Source organism: Triturus cristatus, chromosome 1_1, assembly GCF_964204655.1.
Source record: "Triturus cristatus chromosome 1_1, aTriCri1.1, whole genome shotgun sequence".
Classification (NCBI taxonomy): Eukaryota; Metazoa; Chordata; class Amphibia; order Caudata; family Salamandridae; genus Triturus; species Triturus cristatus.
Genome location: NC_140579.1, coordinates 1,068,801,429 through 1,068,817,721, shown reverse-complemented (window position 1 = coordinate 1,068,817,721; position 16,293 = coordinate 1,068,801,429). Strand labels below are relative to the sequence as shown.

General features: G+C 42.8%; 1 protein-coding gene across 3 annotated transcripts in view; it reads left to right on the top strand.

Annotated features, from left to right (window-relative positions):
* Positions 1 to 15,488, top strand: part of BAK1 (BCL2 antagonist/killer 1) — a 274,853-nt gene extending 259,365 nt beyond the window's left edge. For 2 of the 3 annotated variants that reach the window (XM_085651161.1, XM_085651162.1), the window contains exon 6: positions 55 to 4,009. In XM_085651161.1, the coding sequence (XP_085507287.1) occupies positions 55 to 159 (105 nt within the window). In that variant the 3' untranslated portion in view covers positions 160 to 4,009. Of the gene's footprint in view, positions 1 to 54; positions 4,010 to 15,402 lie in introns of those variants that run through there. The other variant, XM_085651163.1, reaches the window with a different exon arrangement.
* Positions 15,489 to 16,293: the final 805 nt, after the last annotated feature.

Here is a 16,293-nt window from a genome sequence, read left to right as displayed (position 1 = left end):
AAATCCCAAGTATTAAATGGGTATAAAAACATTACATTTACATTTTCTCTACAGACTGCAGCACTGGATCTGGATAATGTCTACTTCAAGTATGTGGTGGCCGCACTTGCTTTGGTTCTCGTCGGACAGTTTGTACTACGCCGCTTCTTCTACCCTTGACACCACTAAAGAGGGGGCAACGACCACTATGCCAAATACAAGCTGGGCATCGGGGGTACCACTCCAACCTCCTCTTCCGTTCCATGATCCTCAACTATCCACCTACCCTTAATGCTATGCCCACTGCTCACAAGCTCCATATGCATCTGAAATGTGCAGACCTGGAGACCATCAAGGGAACAATGTCTTAAAATGCCAAAAGACAGCGTGAAGGGAATACCTTTGAAACACTGTAAAAAAAATTGGCAGATCCGGCTTTATCAAAATTGCTGTGGCACTAGGCCCCATATACTGTACTGTGGTATTAACGCCAGAACCAGCTTGTGCCACAATTCTTTTGAAAGCCACATTCAAAAGAATTACATTAGTGGCCAATTTCCGTATTTACCAGGAATGCCAGAAGGCACTCAGAACCGGTCGTCTGTAGACAAGAAAAATATTGTCACTCCAAGGACAGTCACTCTACACGTAATCTCACCATGGAGATATGAACGTTATCTTGGATGGGTTAGAGTGATAAGTTGTGCTATGAGAACTTGGCAGTGAAGCTAGAGAGCGCCTAAGAATGCCTTACGACAGCCTAAACAGAAAAAAATCAAGGCACTTCCATGATGTATGCACCAAGTCACGACGAGCCATGTTCCAGGCTCACAGCTGGAAAAAGCGTTTGGAGAAAAATACATACTCTGGACATTAAAATCTGAACAGAAAACTGCCCCTGAAGCAAATAACAGCATCTCTTCTTTGACACTGAGTAAGGGAAAGAAGATCCTTGTTGAATGAGATACTAGCAATACTGTTTTTTTCTTCTATAACCGTTAAGCCATTCTTGATTATTTTAAACTAAAACGTGAATTGTGCGAAACGCTGCCTGTGGAATACATGAGCCATACTGGATACTAGTGTGGAGCCTGAAAGCAGTTTTCTACCCCATGAATGACTTTCTACATAACAGTTAGACTTTCTGTTCACCTTGTAAAAAGACTGTAGTTTCCGCTGCGTGAGGCCAGCGAACATATTACCAACCTGCAGCTTTAGGATCGTAGAACATGCATAGAGATTTGTGGACCATACATTTTATCCACTCCACACACTACAAGGGGTCTATGAATTACTTCATTGTGTGATTGCTCAGGGAGGACCACTGGCAGTATGTTGCTATGTTTACGCTGGTAACACAGTGCTGATCTACAATAGGGTGGCACTTGATAACGTCATCACAAATGGAACTTCAGTGAAAGAGGGACATGCCTTGGGTATGACATACTCTTGATTGTGGGCTTCCTACTCTGCACTTACAAAGTAGAAAGCAAAGCTGTGCTACTGGCTTGAGGCAGCAAAGAAATCCACTATTGACAACATGAAAAAGGGAACTGTACAGTCTGTGCAATGCATACACCAAATCTAAATAATATTCATGCTCTTAATGCAAGTGATTTATAATGGGCACCAATTAGGGCACTGGTATAACCATCTGGTGACATATTGAGCTCCTAACCTCACAAGTGACCACTGAAAAAAGTCTGTTTATCAAAATATTAACCTTCACTAGTCCTGGGAGCGGATTATAGTGTGAAGAAAGAAAAAGCCGACTTTAGCAAGTTCAACAGTATTTTCAGTTTAAAAACATTTGGGGTTTGTAAAAAGTAATTTCTCACGCTTTTAAAAGGTTGAAGTGTTGGTAATTTAACACATAAATGGTTTTAGAACATTTAAACAAACAATTGAAAGTTTTCGTTTTTTCTCCATTAGATTTTAATCTTTTCGACATGAATGTCCAATGATTTTTGTAATATACTGAATAACCGTTGCGAAGTTTTTTTTTTTTAAAACTGTTCAAAAATGGACTCAACCCAATTATAAAATAAATTAAAATATTTTCCAATTCCAACTATTTAAAAACATTTACAGTAATCTTAAATCTAATTATAATAATCTCAAAAGTTTCAAGTAAACGTCTTTATGGTTAAAAATTCCCAAATGTCTCTGCTTAAATTAAAAATCCTGTATTCGTTCTATGAAATCCCAAAATGTTTTTTGTTTTTTTTTAAAGCAATGTTCAAGTCTAATTGAGAATATTTTATGAATACAATTCCCCAAACATGTTTTAAATAAAAAACAATATCAGCACTTAGAAATTATCGAAATAAGCAAATAAATATAACTTGTGAAAATCCTTGAAGAAAATTCGAACATGGCAACAGAGTTTCAACTTTTTAGAAATCTTCAAATTGACTCCTAATCAGTGACCCGTATGTCTTGGTTGAGCCAATTGGACATTTTAGGAGTGAGTAACTACATATTCAACACGAAAACCATTAGAAGTACTTCCCAAAAGAACTGGAGATGGATTTCCTGACATTATGCAGGGGTCTAAAAAAAATGTCACAGTACGATCAGATAATGGGCTGCCAATACTTTGAATTAACAGACCAGTGTACAACACCTTTTGGTTTATTCTGAATTGCTTGTGAATATGTCCATTGTTATGATTAGAGCTGTGCATTGGAACTCAAACCACTCATAACAATTAGTCCATCACATATTGGGTTATACCACTGCCCCCATAAGATTGCATGTAAACCAGTAACAGGTTTTTCTTTCTTGTATGTTAGTTGAACTGTGATTTTTTTTTCCAAGTGTTTCATCCTATATAGTTTCTTGTTGTTAGTCATTGACTGTAGAAAGGCGCTTGACATTGTTTGATTTTCCTTTTCCTCAAGAGACACCAGGAACCTGCAAGAGTAATATGAAAGGGCGGCGAGTGTCTGGTAGTCTATTAAATAGGCATGAGGTGTGGATTCTAGACTATGCAGCCACGGTGTTTGACGTGCCGAAACTGACTGTTCACTTCTGAGCACACCTTTGGGCACTGGCAATTATTCTTCTACAAATTAAACACTTTGTGACAGTGGCATTGCGTGGGCAGGGCCACAGGGGTGGTTGCCCCAGGGGCAAAATTCTTAGGGGCATTCTTAGGGGTGCATGAGCATTTTTAGGGGTGCAAATTTTAAAAAGAAAAGTGGAAGGATACTTGCCTTGCCCTGGAATCTTGCAACCCACGCCATATGGTGTAAAGGGCTATGCAAACAGAAATACATTTTATGAATATACATTTCAGGTAGGTAAAATATAGTAAGCTTTAATTTTCTTTTAGGGGAGGGAGTGTTCCAAAACCAAAGTAGTTATAGTTCAGTCCCACCTGTAAATGTTTAATTGGTCGCTACTGTACGTAAAACCTTGTGCCTTGAAGTTTCCTCTCACCAGGAGTCATAAGGGAACTAAGCATGCCCCTAGTGCACCCTCTTTTGGTATAACCATGTGACATCGGCTTGCGTAACTATTACTTAGGCTAAAATATCATATTTCCGCTGCATAGAACTTGTCAAGCTTTATCAGGAATTTATTTCTCTCCAATGCGTTGTCAATCCTTTGTTTCTACTTTTATTCCTCTATGTGGTCTACACTGTCACTCAATTCTCTGGATGGTGTTTGCGTCAGGTCTACGTGCTCCTCTTGGTTGCAGGGCTGCCTATTTCCTTTAATCATGGTCATAGAACAACCGCTGACATGCATACGCATGTATTGTACATGAAGTATCAAAACAGCCAGGGATGACCAGAAACTGTGCAGGGCAGAAACATAATAATGTATTACAAATGTGTAATAATTATCTCACACACTTTCGCCTGTTTTTTAAGTATTGTAGCACCAAGCAGGAACTATTGCTCCTGGGGGATCGGTGCATAGGGATGGGAAATTTGCCAGAGAAACTGAGAGCCTGTGAGCTCTTGGAAACTAGAAAGCGTGAATATTAAACGCTTAAAGTAAAATAAAACGTTTGTGGCATTACCTTGTTTTACAGTGTACTCCCGAATGCTGTCAAGGACACTCCCAGAGGCAGCCTCCCCCAGTTCACTTATAATTTCCGATTACCTCTGTATTATTACATCATTTAGATAGGTATACCAGTAAGTGTTTTTTGTGTTATCTGCTAGCACTGGACCAGATCAGATTGTTATGGGAATGATGGGACCTGGGTGCCTGATCAGGTGTTAGTGGGTACAGAGGGCACGGCTGCTCGGATTCACTTAGAGATGTCGGGAAGGCAATCCAACAAGGAGTAGCCCTCAACCTTGTAATCCAGCTTTCGGAAAGATGGACTTGCTCAAAGAAAATCAACTGTTCTTCTTGTGCAATCATTTGTGATTTTGGTATGGCAATATTGATCATCTGGGTGCTTTTCTACTGTGGAGGGGTTTCTTGACCAACAGTTGGGGGCTGTGTTTAGTAGTCTTTGAAAAGACGTGTGCCGCTTCGGAGTGGCATTGCACACTTCCTTTCCTTAAGAGACCCATCTGCAGTGATAAAGACTTAATACTGTTTCCATTACCAGGATGTTCCTGTGGGTCTCGTTCATATTATATAACACTTTCCTTCTGCTAGGTGCAGGACTGCCTGGCGTCGGAGTTAATGCACCATTCCCAATGCACTAGGCTGCCGGAGGTGACCCTCCTGTTTTTCAGTGGTTCAATCCTGAGAAGTTGCTTTAGACTACCTTCCCACAGACGCTAGATGCATTTACTCTTTTACACGCATCAGGGCAGGAAGTAGGCTGTCCTGGGACCTGAAGAGCAGTCGACAGAGCTTAATTGGCGAGTGCCTCTTCAGGTGGCAGCCAGCTCAGGCTTGAAGACCAGGCTGAACTGCAGGCTTCGCAAGAGAGGTGATTAGACAGCGTCTGATTTAGGGAGAGAATAGGAGGCACAATATCAGTCATCGCAGTAAAGGATCTTGACTGATGCACATATTCGCTTCCCAGATAGTGGCTTCTTCCTATTGGAACCCCCAAGACTCTTACTTTCACAAATAGTACAGTGCACTACTTTGCCCCTTTCACAGCCATCTTTACCTAGTGTAATAATCAACATTAGGCTGCTACTGTTAATGCATTATGTGTGTGTATGGGAAGTGACATAGTAAAGCATTTTATCTTCCACGTTCTAACTTACTTTAGAACATTGGAGTGTTCTGGGCTTCTAATGGCTGGTAGAAGCCCGGATCATCAACATTCGTAATGTTTGTTCACATCTATTCCTGTGAACAAAGGCCTCATGGAGCCCGAGGGGATTTCAACCCCCTCGGGCTCTGTGAGGCCTTTGTTTTACAAATTAGAACTTTATGCCCTAATGCTGGCCTATTTTCTAAAGTATATGCAGAAGATACAAACATTTGTTATAGCCTTAGAGCCCCCCGTAGCGGGCTCTACTGGCCATTAAATGCCCCCTCTCTTGTTAAAGGCCCGAGCCGAACACTGGAGTGGTCCTTTCATGGACGGTAGAGCCCGCTACGTTCTAAGGCTATAATAAATGTTTGTGTCTTATGCATATATTTTAGAAAATAGGCCAGCATGCTTCGGTGCCTTTATCTTTTCAAGATGCAAAATGCAGGCTTTACTCTTCCATGTGCATCATGTTTACTGGTCCTATTTGTACTTTTAAAGAAGGTTGGCTAGCCCAATGTGCCATCTCAAAAAAATAACAACTTGATTCCACATATATCTTAATGGCACACTTCTAACACCTCTTAGCACTATTAATAACAGCCTGTCTGTTACCCAAGGAAGGCTGAGTTGACCTAGCCGAGATTCAGAATGCTGACCTGCATGACCGAACAAATGTTCTCTATCAGCATTTACGTCACCAACAGAACTTGCTGGCACTCTAAATATTGGGGATGCCAGTAACTATGCAGACGTGTTGGTTTTTTGGGAGAATTTTTTCAGTATATCTCAATGGTAATTTAGTAAGTGAGGTGTGTCATACACCAGAACAGGACAGATGGCTCTTGTGTCTCACAGATAATACCTTTTCAAGGCGTGAGTCACTGCATTTTAACATCTAACATGAACTCTGTGCTTTAATTTATCATTGCAATATACTCTGGAAGTTTAAAGTAGAAACCTGGTTAGAGCCCAATGTGAAAGCAGTACAAGCCTGATCTGTTTCAAGTCTTCTCTGCGATTTAGAGTTATGCCCCTTTTGCAACATGTTGCATCACAAAATTAAAAAGACACACAGATGATGGACGGAATGCAGAGCAAATCAAACATTCACCCCCAGTCAATAGATCTTGATTAAATCCATTGTTCTTTTGCTCACCATGCCACCCCAGTTCAGATCCAGCCATATGCAAATCAATCTTGACCCTGTGCCTCATGGGAGCAGTCCAGACCAAACTGCCTAGCCAGGTCCTCCCTGGACCATAAACAAGCATCCTGAGACCGGTTTCGGGGCATCAACCCTCATCCGCCAGGCTAGCTTGAATCCAGTGGCACAGTGAGCCCGGGACCCACGTCTGGGCATACCTGGCGCATTACAAAAATAATCATGCACACTGTAAACTGTTTTTTGTTTGTTTTCTTTAAATAGTTGTTTTTCAAAAAGTAGATCTTTCAGGGTTAATATTGACACTGTGATTCTTCAGACGCTAACATATGTCCTCCTCAAGCATTCTTCCTATACGTGCTAGAATGCTGAAAGCGTTTTATTTTTACTTGTCTATTTAAACATAACTATTTATTGTCTTTTAAAGTAGGAACCAGCATTGCAAATCACACTCCCACACATTGTTTCTATGTATCTGAACTAGGATGCCTTTATTTTTAGCAAAGTATACCTGTGTGCCTTACAGAGTTTTGGAACAGAAGTCTGCCCGACTGGTTCCGACCTCCATATGAAAACTTCCTCGTCTGGGCTATCAACTGCCCTTTATGCAATGTTCACTTGTAGGGTTTTGTTAGGAGAACTTAGCTCATATGTTGTGCAAACAGCGTTTGATAGCCACCTGAACACCTTTGGTATTATGGCAAGTAACAAGAGGAAGGAGTAATCTGCTGTGTTGTGGATCAGAAAAACATATGCCTCTGGATCGTGCTTCCCCCAAGACTTGAATCAGGATATTTGCCTCTAGTAAAACCTCAGTAGGATGTTCAAGTTATGCACTTTTTCTGAGGAATTACCATTTTTCCCAAAATTGCCATCTTCCTGTGTATTATTAGGAGCACATTTTGCCTGTCCTGGCTTTTAGGAAGCATTACTTTGCACTTTGTGACTTCTGTTTCCAATGTTTCTATCATAAGCAAGCAGACAATTAGTATTTATTTTTATTTCCATTTGCAAGCGCATGTGAGGTAGCTCTGTTAACCAAATATTTAATTATGTTTCATCGATTCAGTGTAGTATATTCGGCATGCCTTGTGAACACTGCAGCATGACATTATAATACCAGACATATGAGATTTACAGGGGGTTAGAAAGAAGTAGAAAATACACGTTTGAGGCATATGAGCTGCAGAATTCATACTTTTGAATAGATCGCCATCTGGTGTTGGGCTTGGATGATTGCAGTTTGCTGTTGTCTTGGAAGAAGTCTTTGTAGTCACGAGATAGGTGACTCCTCCCTTGGACGATGGTGCGCATGGGCATCGACTCCATCCTCAGATTGTTTTTTTCCGCCATCGGGTTCGGATGTAACTTCAGGGCTCAGGTTCGGTACCGTGTTTCCAAACCTTTTCGACTCGCAAACCATCCCACTCGACGGTATTGTTTTCATTTGCGTGCCCTTCGACGCGCTAAATCAAAGATACTCGATTCCGGTCGTCGATGCGGGCCGCTGGGCCTATCGACGCCATTCGGGCCTAGGGCTAATGAAAAGGACTCCATTTAAAAAATGCCCCCAGTGTGGAGCTAAATTTCCACACAGCGACCACCACGAGGTCGGCATCCTTTGTCTCTTGCCAGAACACGAGGAAAAAGATTGCCAAGCCTGCGCCTCCTTTTGATTAATAAAGACAATCCGGGCTCGACGACACGTTGTGGCACAACAGGCTGCACCGGTGCCAGAAGACATCTTCGATGAAGCCCCCGACGTTCCAGAGGCAGAGGATTCGGAGGAGTTCGACATCGTATCCAAAGCTGATGAATACGACTCCGATGACAACATCACTCCAGGTCAACGAGGGAGTACAACTGCCCCTGCCCCTACCCCACCCAAGAAAAAGAAGGCTCCGGTCAAAACTTTGCCTGAAGGCCTTAGTCGCGACCGAAAGAAAACTTCAGAAGCCACGCCTCCAGGCCCGGCTCCGAAGACAAAGGAAAAGCCTTCTGGTGGCTCGGGACCGAGCAAGCCGCATATCGGTGCCCAAAAAACACCGTCGGCACCGAAATCGGGAATACATCGTACTCCCATTACCTCCAAAAAGGCCTCTGCATCGAGCTCTTCGGCACCAAAAGGCCCCGGATCCGAATAAACCCCGAAAACCTTTGGATCCGAAAAAGATTACTGACTCAACGCCGAAGGAGCAAAAAACCCCTTCTAAGGCTCCAGAGCAGAAATCAAAACCACGTTGGGAACCGAACAAATCAGCACCGAAAGGAGACTCCAACCAGGAAGAACTGTTTCAACTAGATCCTATCGATCCAAAACTAAAGACATTGCTTGTGGACCTTAAAACAGGCCATATTGTCAGTCTCCCAACAAAGAAGAGGAAATTAGACACCTCACACTCTCCTGTGGTGCCTGTGAAGAAAAGAGACTTTGCAACTTCACCCCTACAACCCTCTTCTTCCTACTAAGCCTTTGTCCCCTGCAAAGTCTCCCATACACTGTCCTAGACTCTCTCCACACTCACCACCACAGGATGATGATGACCTAGGGGACGGGGGTGGACATAATGACCCTTTAGATGACCCTGATGATGACACTGCTATACCACAGGACCCATGGGCAGATTACAATGATCCTGCAGATCCCCAGACCTTCCTGATCCTGAGGCATACCCAACATAGCCATCTCCCCCAGATGAGAACATAGGGTTTAGTCAGCTTATTGATAGGACTGCCCAATATCATGGCGTACAAATGCATTCAGACCCCATGGAGGAAGACTTTCTGGTAGATACTATTGCCCAGTCACAAAGGACAATACAAACTTTGCCCATGCTCAATGGTGTCATTAAACACGCACCAGACATCTTTAAAGACCCTGTCAGGACCAGAATTCTCAATCCTCGCATTGATAAAAAATATAAACCCGCCCCCAATGATCCCACGTATATTAAAGGACAACTCCCTCTAGATTCTTTGGTAGTGTCCAATGCAAGAAAACTTGCCAATTCTCAAACCTCTGTTGATGCTCCACCTCCAGACCAAGAGTCTAAACTACTAGACGCTTCAGGCAAACAAGTTGCCTCCCAAGCAGCTAATCACTGGAGGATAGCTAATGCACAAGCACTGCTTGCCAGGTATGATAGGGCTCACTACGATGAGCTTGAGGACCTTCTTCAGCATTTGCCTGACCAATACAAGGCCAATGCCCATGATCAGGTCCAGAAGGGCAAGTTAATTACAAATGCATCTATTAAATGTGCCCTCGATGCAGCAGACACCACATCTAGATCTGTCAACACCAGTGTCTTACTACACAGACATGCATGGTTGTGCATTTCTGGCTTTAAACAAGAAGTGCAAACTACTATCTTGAATCAGCCGTTCGACCAAGAACACCTGTTTGGCCCAGCTGTAGATACAGCTTTAGAAAAAATGAAAAAAGACACGGATACTGCAAAATCTATCGGAGCATTACAGTCTCCATCAATACGAGGCTCCTTTCATCGCTCCTTTTATAGGGGTGCATCCAAAAACATCAGCGCAGACATTGCTTCCTCCTTCTACAAAAGCCCCACACAAACATCCCCCAATTAGGGATATTTCAGAGGTTGGTACAGGGGAGATAATAACAAAGGGAGGGGCCGAGGTAACAACAATCGTACCTCCCCCGCTACCAAACAATGACTTCCCTCCGCTCCCTCCAGACCATTCCACTCCGGTCAGAGGAAGACTCTCACAGTTCCTACCTGTCTGGAACTCCATCACTACAGACAAGTGGGTAAGACAAATTATCCAGCAGCATCCCATGTCCACAGAACATCTAACGCTCCTCAAACAGGAAGATCTCTTACTGCTTCAAAAGCATGCAATAGAACCAGTTCACCTACAGCATCAAGGGACAGGGGTTTAGTCCCTGTACTTTCTAACCCCAAAAAAGACGGTACTCTCAGACCAATACTGGACCTCAGACCTCTCAATTTCTACATACAGCAGATCACTTTCACATGGTTACTCTTCAACAAATCCTTTCACTACTTCAACCAGGCGACTTCCTTGCCACTTTAGATCTCATGGACGCCTACTTCCATATTCCTATACACCCTGCTCACAGGAAATATCTAAGGTTTACAGTGGATGGCCAACACTATAGGTTCAAGGTTCTCCCATTCGGAGTAACCACAGCACCCAGGGTCTTCACAAAGTGTCTTGCGGTAGTAGCCGCACACTTGCGGAGACAACAGATTCATGTGTTTCCATACCTGGACGACTGGCTGATAAAAGCCAAGTCACACAGCCAGTGTGTTCACCACACTTGCCAAACAATTCAGCTGCTCCATGACTTGGGGTTCACAATAAACCTCACCAAGTCACATCTACAGCCCACCTACCTACATCAGTATCTAGGCGCCACAATAGACACTTCCAAAGCTCTTGCATACCTCAGTCCAGCCAGGATAGCCAGTATGCAGACCTTCATCACAAAATTCCGACCCCAACACTCCCTACCAGCTCGAGTGTTTATGCAGCTCATAGGAATGATGGCCTCTTGCATTTTCATAGTACCTCATGCAAGACTTCAGATGCGCCCTTTACAGGAATGTTTGGCACGTCAGTGGAACCAGGCTCAAGGTCCGCTTTCAGATCTGGTGTTGGTGGACAGCCGCACACATCGCTCTCTGCAGTGGTGGAACACACAAAACCTTTCCAGAGGGCGGCCGTTCCTAGACCCAGTTCCACAGATAGTGCTAACAGAACACGCATCACTCACTGGCTGGGGAGCCCATCTTCTAAACCACACAATTCAGGGCAGGTGGACCACTAAACAAAAACTGCTCCACATCAATCACCTAGAATTACTGGCAATTTTTCTAGCATTAAAATCATTCCAACTTCATCTCATCAACAAGACTGTCCTTGTCCGCACGGACAATATGACAGCAATGTATTGTATACAGAAACAAGGAGGAACACATTCTTTGCAACTTTCTCAACTAGCGCAAAGCATATGGAGAAGGGCCATTTCGCAAAACATATATCTTCTGGTAGAACATCTCCCAGGAGTACACAATCAGCTTGCGGATCTGCTAAGTGTCAGACACAGCAGATTCACGAATGGGAACTTCATCCTTCAGTTCTTCAACCATTTTTCAAAATGTGGGGCCACCCAAACATAGATCTGTTCGCCACACACGCAAAATGCCCAGCCTTCGCCGCCAGGTTTCCACACCCGTTGTCCAAGGGCAATGCGATATGGATGAACTGGTCAGGCAGATTTCCGTAAGCTTTTCCGCCACTCCCACTCATTCCGCTAGTTGTACGCAAGCTCAAACAACAGTCTCTCAAGATGATCCTAGTTGCTCCAACATGGGCCTGGCAACCATGGTTCACAACACTCCTGGAACTCTCAGTAGTTCCACACCAAAACCTTTGTCTCTCCCCAAACCTGCTTACGCAAAACCATGGAGAGATACAGCATCCGGAACCAACTCAACTGAATCTAGCAATCTGGCTCTTGAAGTCCTAGAGTTTGGTTACTTCAACCTCCCACTGGACTGTATGAACATTATTAAAGAAACCAGACGCCCTACTACTAGAGCTTGCTATGCAGCCAAATGGAAAAGATTTGTCATTTACTGCAATAACAAAATTGACCCGCTAGATGCTTCAATTCAGAACATTATTTGCTATTTGCAGCATCTACAAAGATGTAATCTAGCATACACATCCATACGATTACATCTTGGTGCCCTTGCCGCTTACCTGCAAAACAGACATTTTGTCATTGTTTAGGGTACCCGCAATCAAAGCGTTCATGGAAGCCCTTAAAAAAATAAATCCTCCCACAATACCACCCTCTCCGGTGTGGAATTTAAACGTTGTCCCTACTAGGCTCATGGGTACTCCATTTGAACCTCTACACAAATGTGAACTGCAGTTCCTTACATGGAAAGTAGCTTTCCTTGTCCCAATCACCTCTCTCAGGAGAGTAAGTAAGATCCAGGCTTTAACCATACAAGAACCATTCTTACAAATACATCGTAACAAGGTGGTTCTTAGAACAAAGGCAAAATTCCTTCCAAAAGTAATCTCTTCTTTTTATCTTAATCAACCTGTAGAGTTACCCGTTTTTTCCCAAACCCAGATTCCGTAGCAGACAGAGCTCTTCACACTTGATGTTAAAAGAGCTATACTTTATTACATTGACAGAACTAAACCTTTTAGAAAGACAAACCAACTGTTTATAGCTTTCTCTCCACCTCATAAGGAAACCCTGTTTCCAAAGCTGGGATTGCCAGGTGGATAGTCAAATGCATTCAAGTATGCTACCAGATGGCAAAACGCACATTAATAATTCCCCCTAGAGTGCACTCAACACGCAAACTAGGGGCTTTCCATGGCATTCTTAGGGAACATTCCCTTAGATGACATTTGTAAGGCAGCAACATGTTCTGTGCCACATACCTTCACCACACACTATTGTGTAGACGTGCAGGCAAAACAATAGGCTTCTGTAGGCCAGGCTGTTCTTAACCCCTTCGATGCTGCGCAGATTCCGCCGCTGTGCTGGCGGAATCTTGCGCGGGCGGGGTCATGACGGAATGGTTCCGTCATGAGCACAGCTCAACCGTGGGTCATGACGGAACCATTCCGTCATGAGCACCGAAGGGGTTAAAACACTTGTTCAGACCACTGCAACAGATACAGGTGACCACCGCTAAGGGATAGCACTGCTATACAATCTATGCAAAAGTATGAATTCTGCAGCTGATATGCTTCGAACGGAAAATGCTACTTACCAGTATGCATCTGTTCTTGGCATGTAGAGCTGCAGAATATCATACGCCCACCCGCCTCCCCAGAACCTCTATCTGTTCCAGTGCTATCTTACTTAGATAGACTCTCATAGACATCTTTTCTGTTTCTTACAATCTCCATCATGGCGAAAAACAAATCTGAGAATGGAGTCGATGCCCATGCGCACTATCGTCCAAGGGAGGAGTCGGCTATCTCGTGACTACATAGACTTCTTTCAAGACAATAGCAAACTGCAATCAGCCGAGACCAACACGAGATGGCGATCTATGCAAAAGTATGATATTTTGCAGCTCTACATACCAAGAACAGATGCATACTGGTAAGTAGCATTTTCCTATCCTTTAAGCACCTCTTTATCAATTGATTTCACAAATGAAGAGTGTTTAGGGTAAGCAAACGCTTCACCATACAGCCCTCGATTCGAATTTAAACCTAAAACAGTATTTATCACCTGAGGTGAGATCACGTTATTAAATGAGTCTGTGTGGCAAGGACTGAAAGTCATTAGTGGGACTGAGTAGGCCTAGTCGTCATCTCTCTCCATCACAGATGTAGGTCAGATCTCCTCAAACACCTTCTACTCGTTTCTCACTGTTAGGACCTTTTCAGTGTGATGCTGTGGACAGGTTTTGAGAGTAATGACTTTATAGTGGTTAAGGGCAAGCATTTTCAATGATATGGGAAATAAGCATAATTGAAATTAAGGACCCACTCTCATGAACAAAATGGAATCAAGGCAAAACAGAGATGTGGATAGGGTCATTTTCAGCACATAACATCCACTATTGTTAGCAATGTGCCAAGAAAAAGCTCATGTAAAGCAGTGCCTCATTAAGCATACTGCTCTCGGCCAAAACCTCGTAATAATTTTCAAGTACCACATATCATTCATCCTGCTCCAGGCTGGTCAGTTTAATGCAGTGAATGCTTTCAGAACAATGAAGCCAAACACAGTTAACATCAGTTGAATTCACTGCTATAGGTTTACACACAAGATGCAACGAAGAGAAATATTTGCTGTGCTACGCTGCCTCACAACCTCCACTCAAAAAACAAATATGCACCCCCTCCTAGGGACTTAACGGCAGTATAAACAAACCATTCGGTGGTTATCATGTAATAATGTCCCATTTCATTTAGCATTACAACCATGTTTCATTGTAACCATTTCCAAAGGAGTGCTTTAGAGATATCTTTGTTGCCAAAGACTTAACTAGACATGTACCAGTTAAAGGAGCCTGGAGCTTTCTAGATCCCAAACCTGCAGGGGGTGAAAGGTGAACCTAGGGATTGCTTCCTCTGGAGTGTGATCCAGATATATTATATTTGACTTCAAAGGAAATAGCACCTGCCCCACTGAAAGCAATACTGTGCTTGTGTGTGTATGTGTCATTGTTTGGGTCCTAGAGCAATTGCCCCAGTTGGAACATCAAGTGCGTGGGTCTTGAGAAAGATAAATAAGGTTTTATTAGGATATGGGTTGAACATAATGTGGCAACCCTACATACAGAAGGCGGTATTCTTCTACCAAACATTTTAATTCTCAATTAAATACATTTGCCTTGTGTACAGAAGCCTAAAGACAAAAGTAGCATCATTTTAGGGAAAAAAGCTTATTATTCATGAAGCTTCGAATGTTACTGGAATTGTCCCTAAAATGTGAGGGCTTAAAGGCAACAGTAGTGCAGCTAGACCACAGAATATTACGCCATGTCATTTAGATCACAGTGCCTCAACCCTGGGATCGCATTAAATAAACTAGTGTGTTCTGGGTAGTGTAATCTTCATTCCAATTAGACTAGAGTACCAAAATGTAATGGTAAGAAGACATCTCAGGGACTTAAAAATGATCTCACTGGTTACATGGCGTGAACTGATAATCCTGCAGATGTGTTCACTTAATGCTATGGAGGAGAGGGAGCCTGATGCTCAGCTTACGAAAGGACTTGCAAGGTGTTGTACTATGCAACTGCGTACTACACGCTTGGGGTAAAGATGTACACATGGATTCCGTTTGGTTTGTGTTTTCTATAAAACACTTTCTAACTAAATAAAATATGTATTGGAAAATAAAAGCTGTGAAGGTTTGGAGTCTGGTATCATTTTTCTTTTGTTTAAAAAAAATTTTCGCGGGTTTTCAACACCCCAACTCAAATTCAATGAGCCCGGCCCACAGGACTAACTATACACTGAAAGACATCTTTCACCTTACCTTGGTCACAATGTGTGTCGGTATGTGCTGTTATTATCTCTTCAGGCGCACTTCAGACCAGAATCCAAGCACATTGGACCAACCACTTGGAGAATATTGCTCACTGGGGAGAAAAGAAGCTGAACACGAGGTAAGGTATATATGGTCATGTAAGCCTGCAAATGAGTGCTTTGTTTATCTAGCACGAGAGCCTGCTTCTATAGGCATCTGTTTAACGTCAACCACAAGGTAAATTATATAAACCAAGCAACAACATTTTCAAAGACTGGCATTATGCACTCAGTATATTCTCCATATACACTCAAACTCAAAAAATGTGAGGGGCATATGTTGGTGCTTTGCACTGATACCAAAGGGCCGATTAGATTGGTCCGGCCATGTGAGTCCCAAAGGACGAGAGCCCAAGGCAAATGAAGAAAACCTACACAAGCAAAGATCCAAAGCTCAAACCATGAAGATTTATTTAAAATTAAGAATCATCACAGAAAGCAAACAGATAAGTTACTCAAATCAATTAATTCTTAATAAGCAGGATGGTAATATAATTGCAATCTCTAGAAATATTCTGCGTATAAAGTCAAATCATAACCCGTCATGGATATCACTCAGTCAGAATAGGGAGAAAAAAGCTTTTGCACACAGCCCAAGTAAGGCACTTTTCATAGGTTCAGATGAGTAGAGAATCATGACTGTGCATTTTGGGAAGTGGCACCATGAACTGTACTAATGAAGTTACATTGACAAAAACCACTCAACATTGAAGAGATTGTGATACGTAAAACATGCGCACTCTAAAAAAAGAGTAGTGAGTCCCTCCTACCTACATGCAAGGGGAAATAACGGTGCACTACTAAACAACGATTTAATAAAATAGAAATAGGAGCATAGTTGAACCAACCGGTGGCAGCCTTGAACATTTGCAACACTGCATGCAGG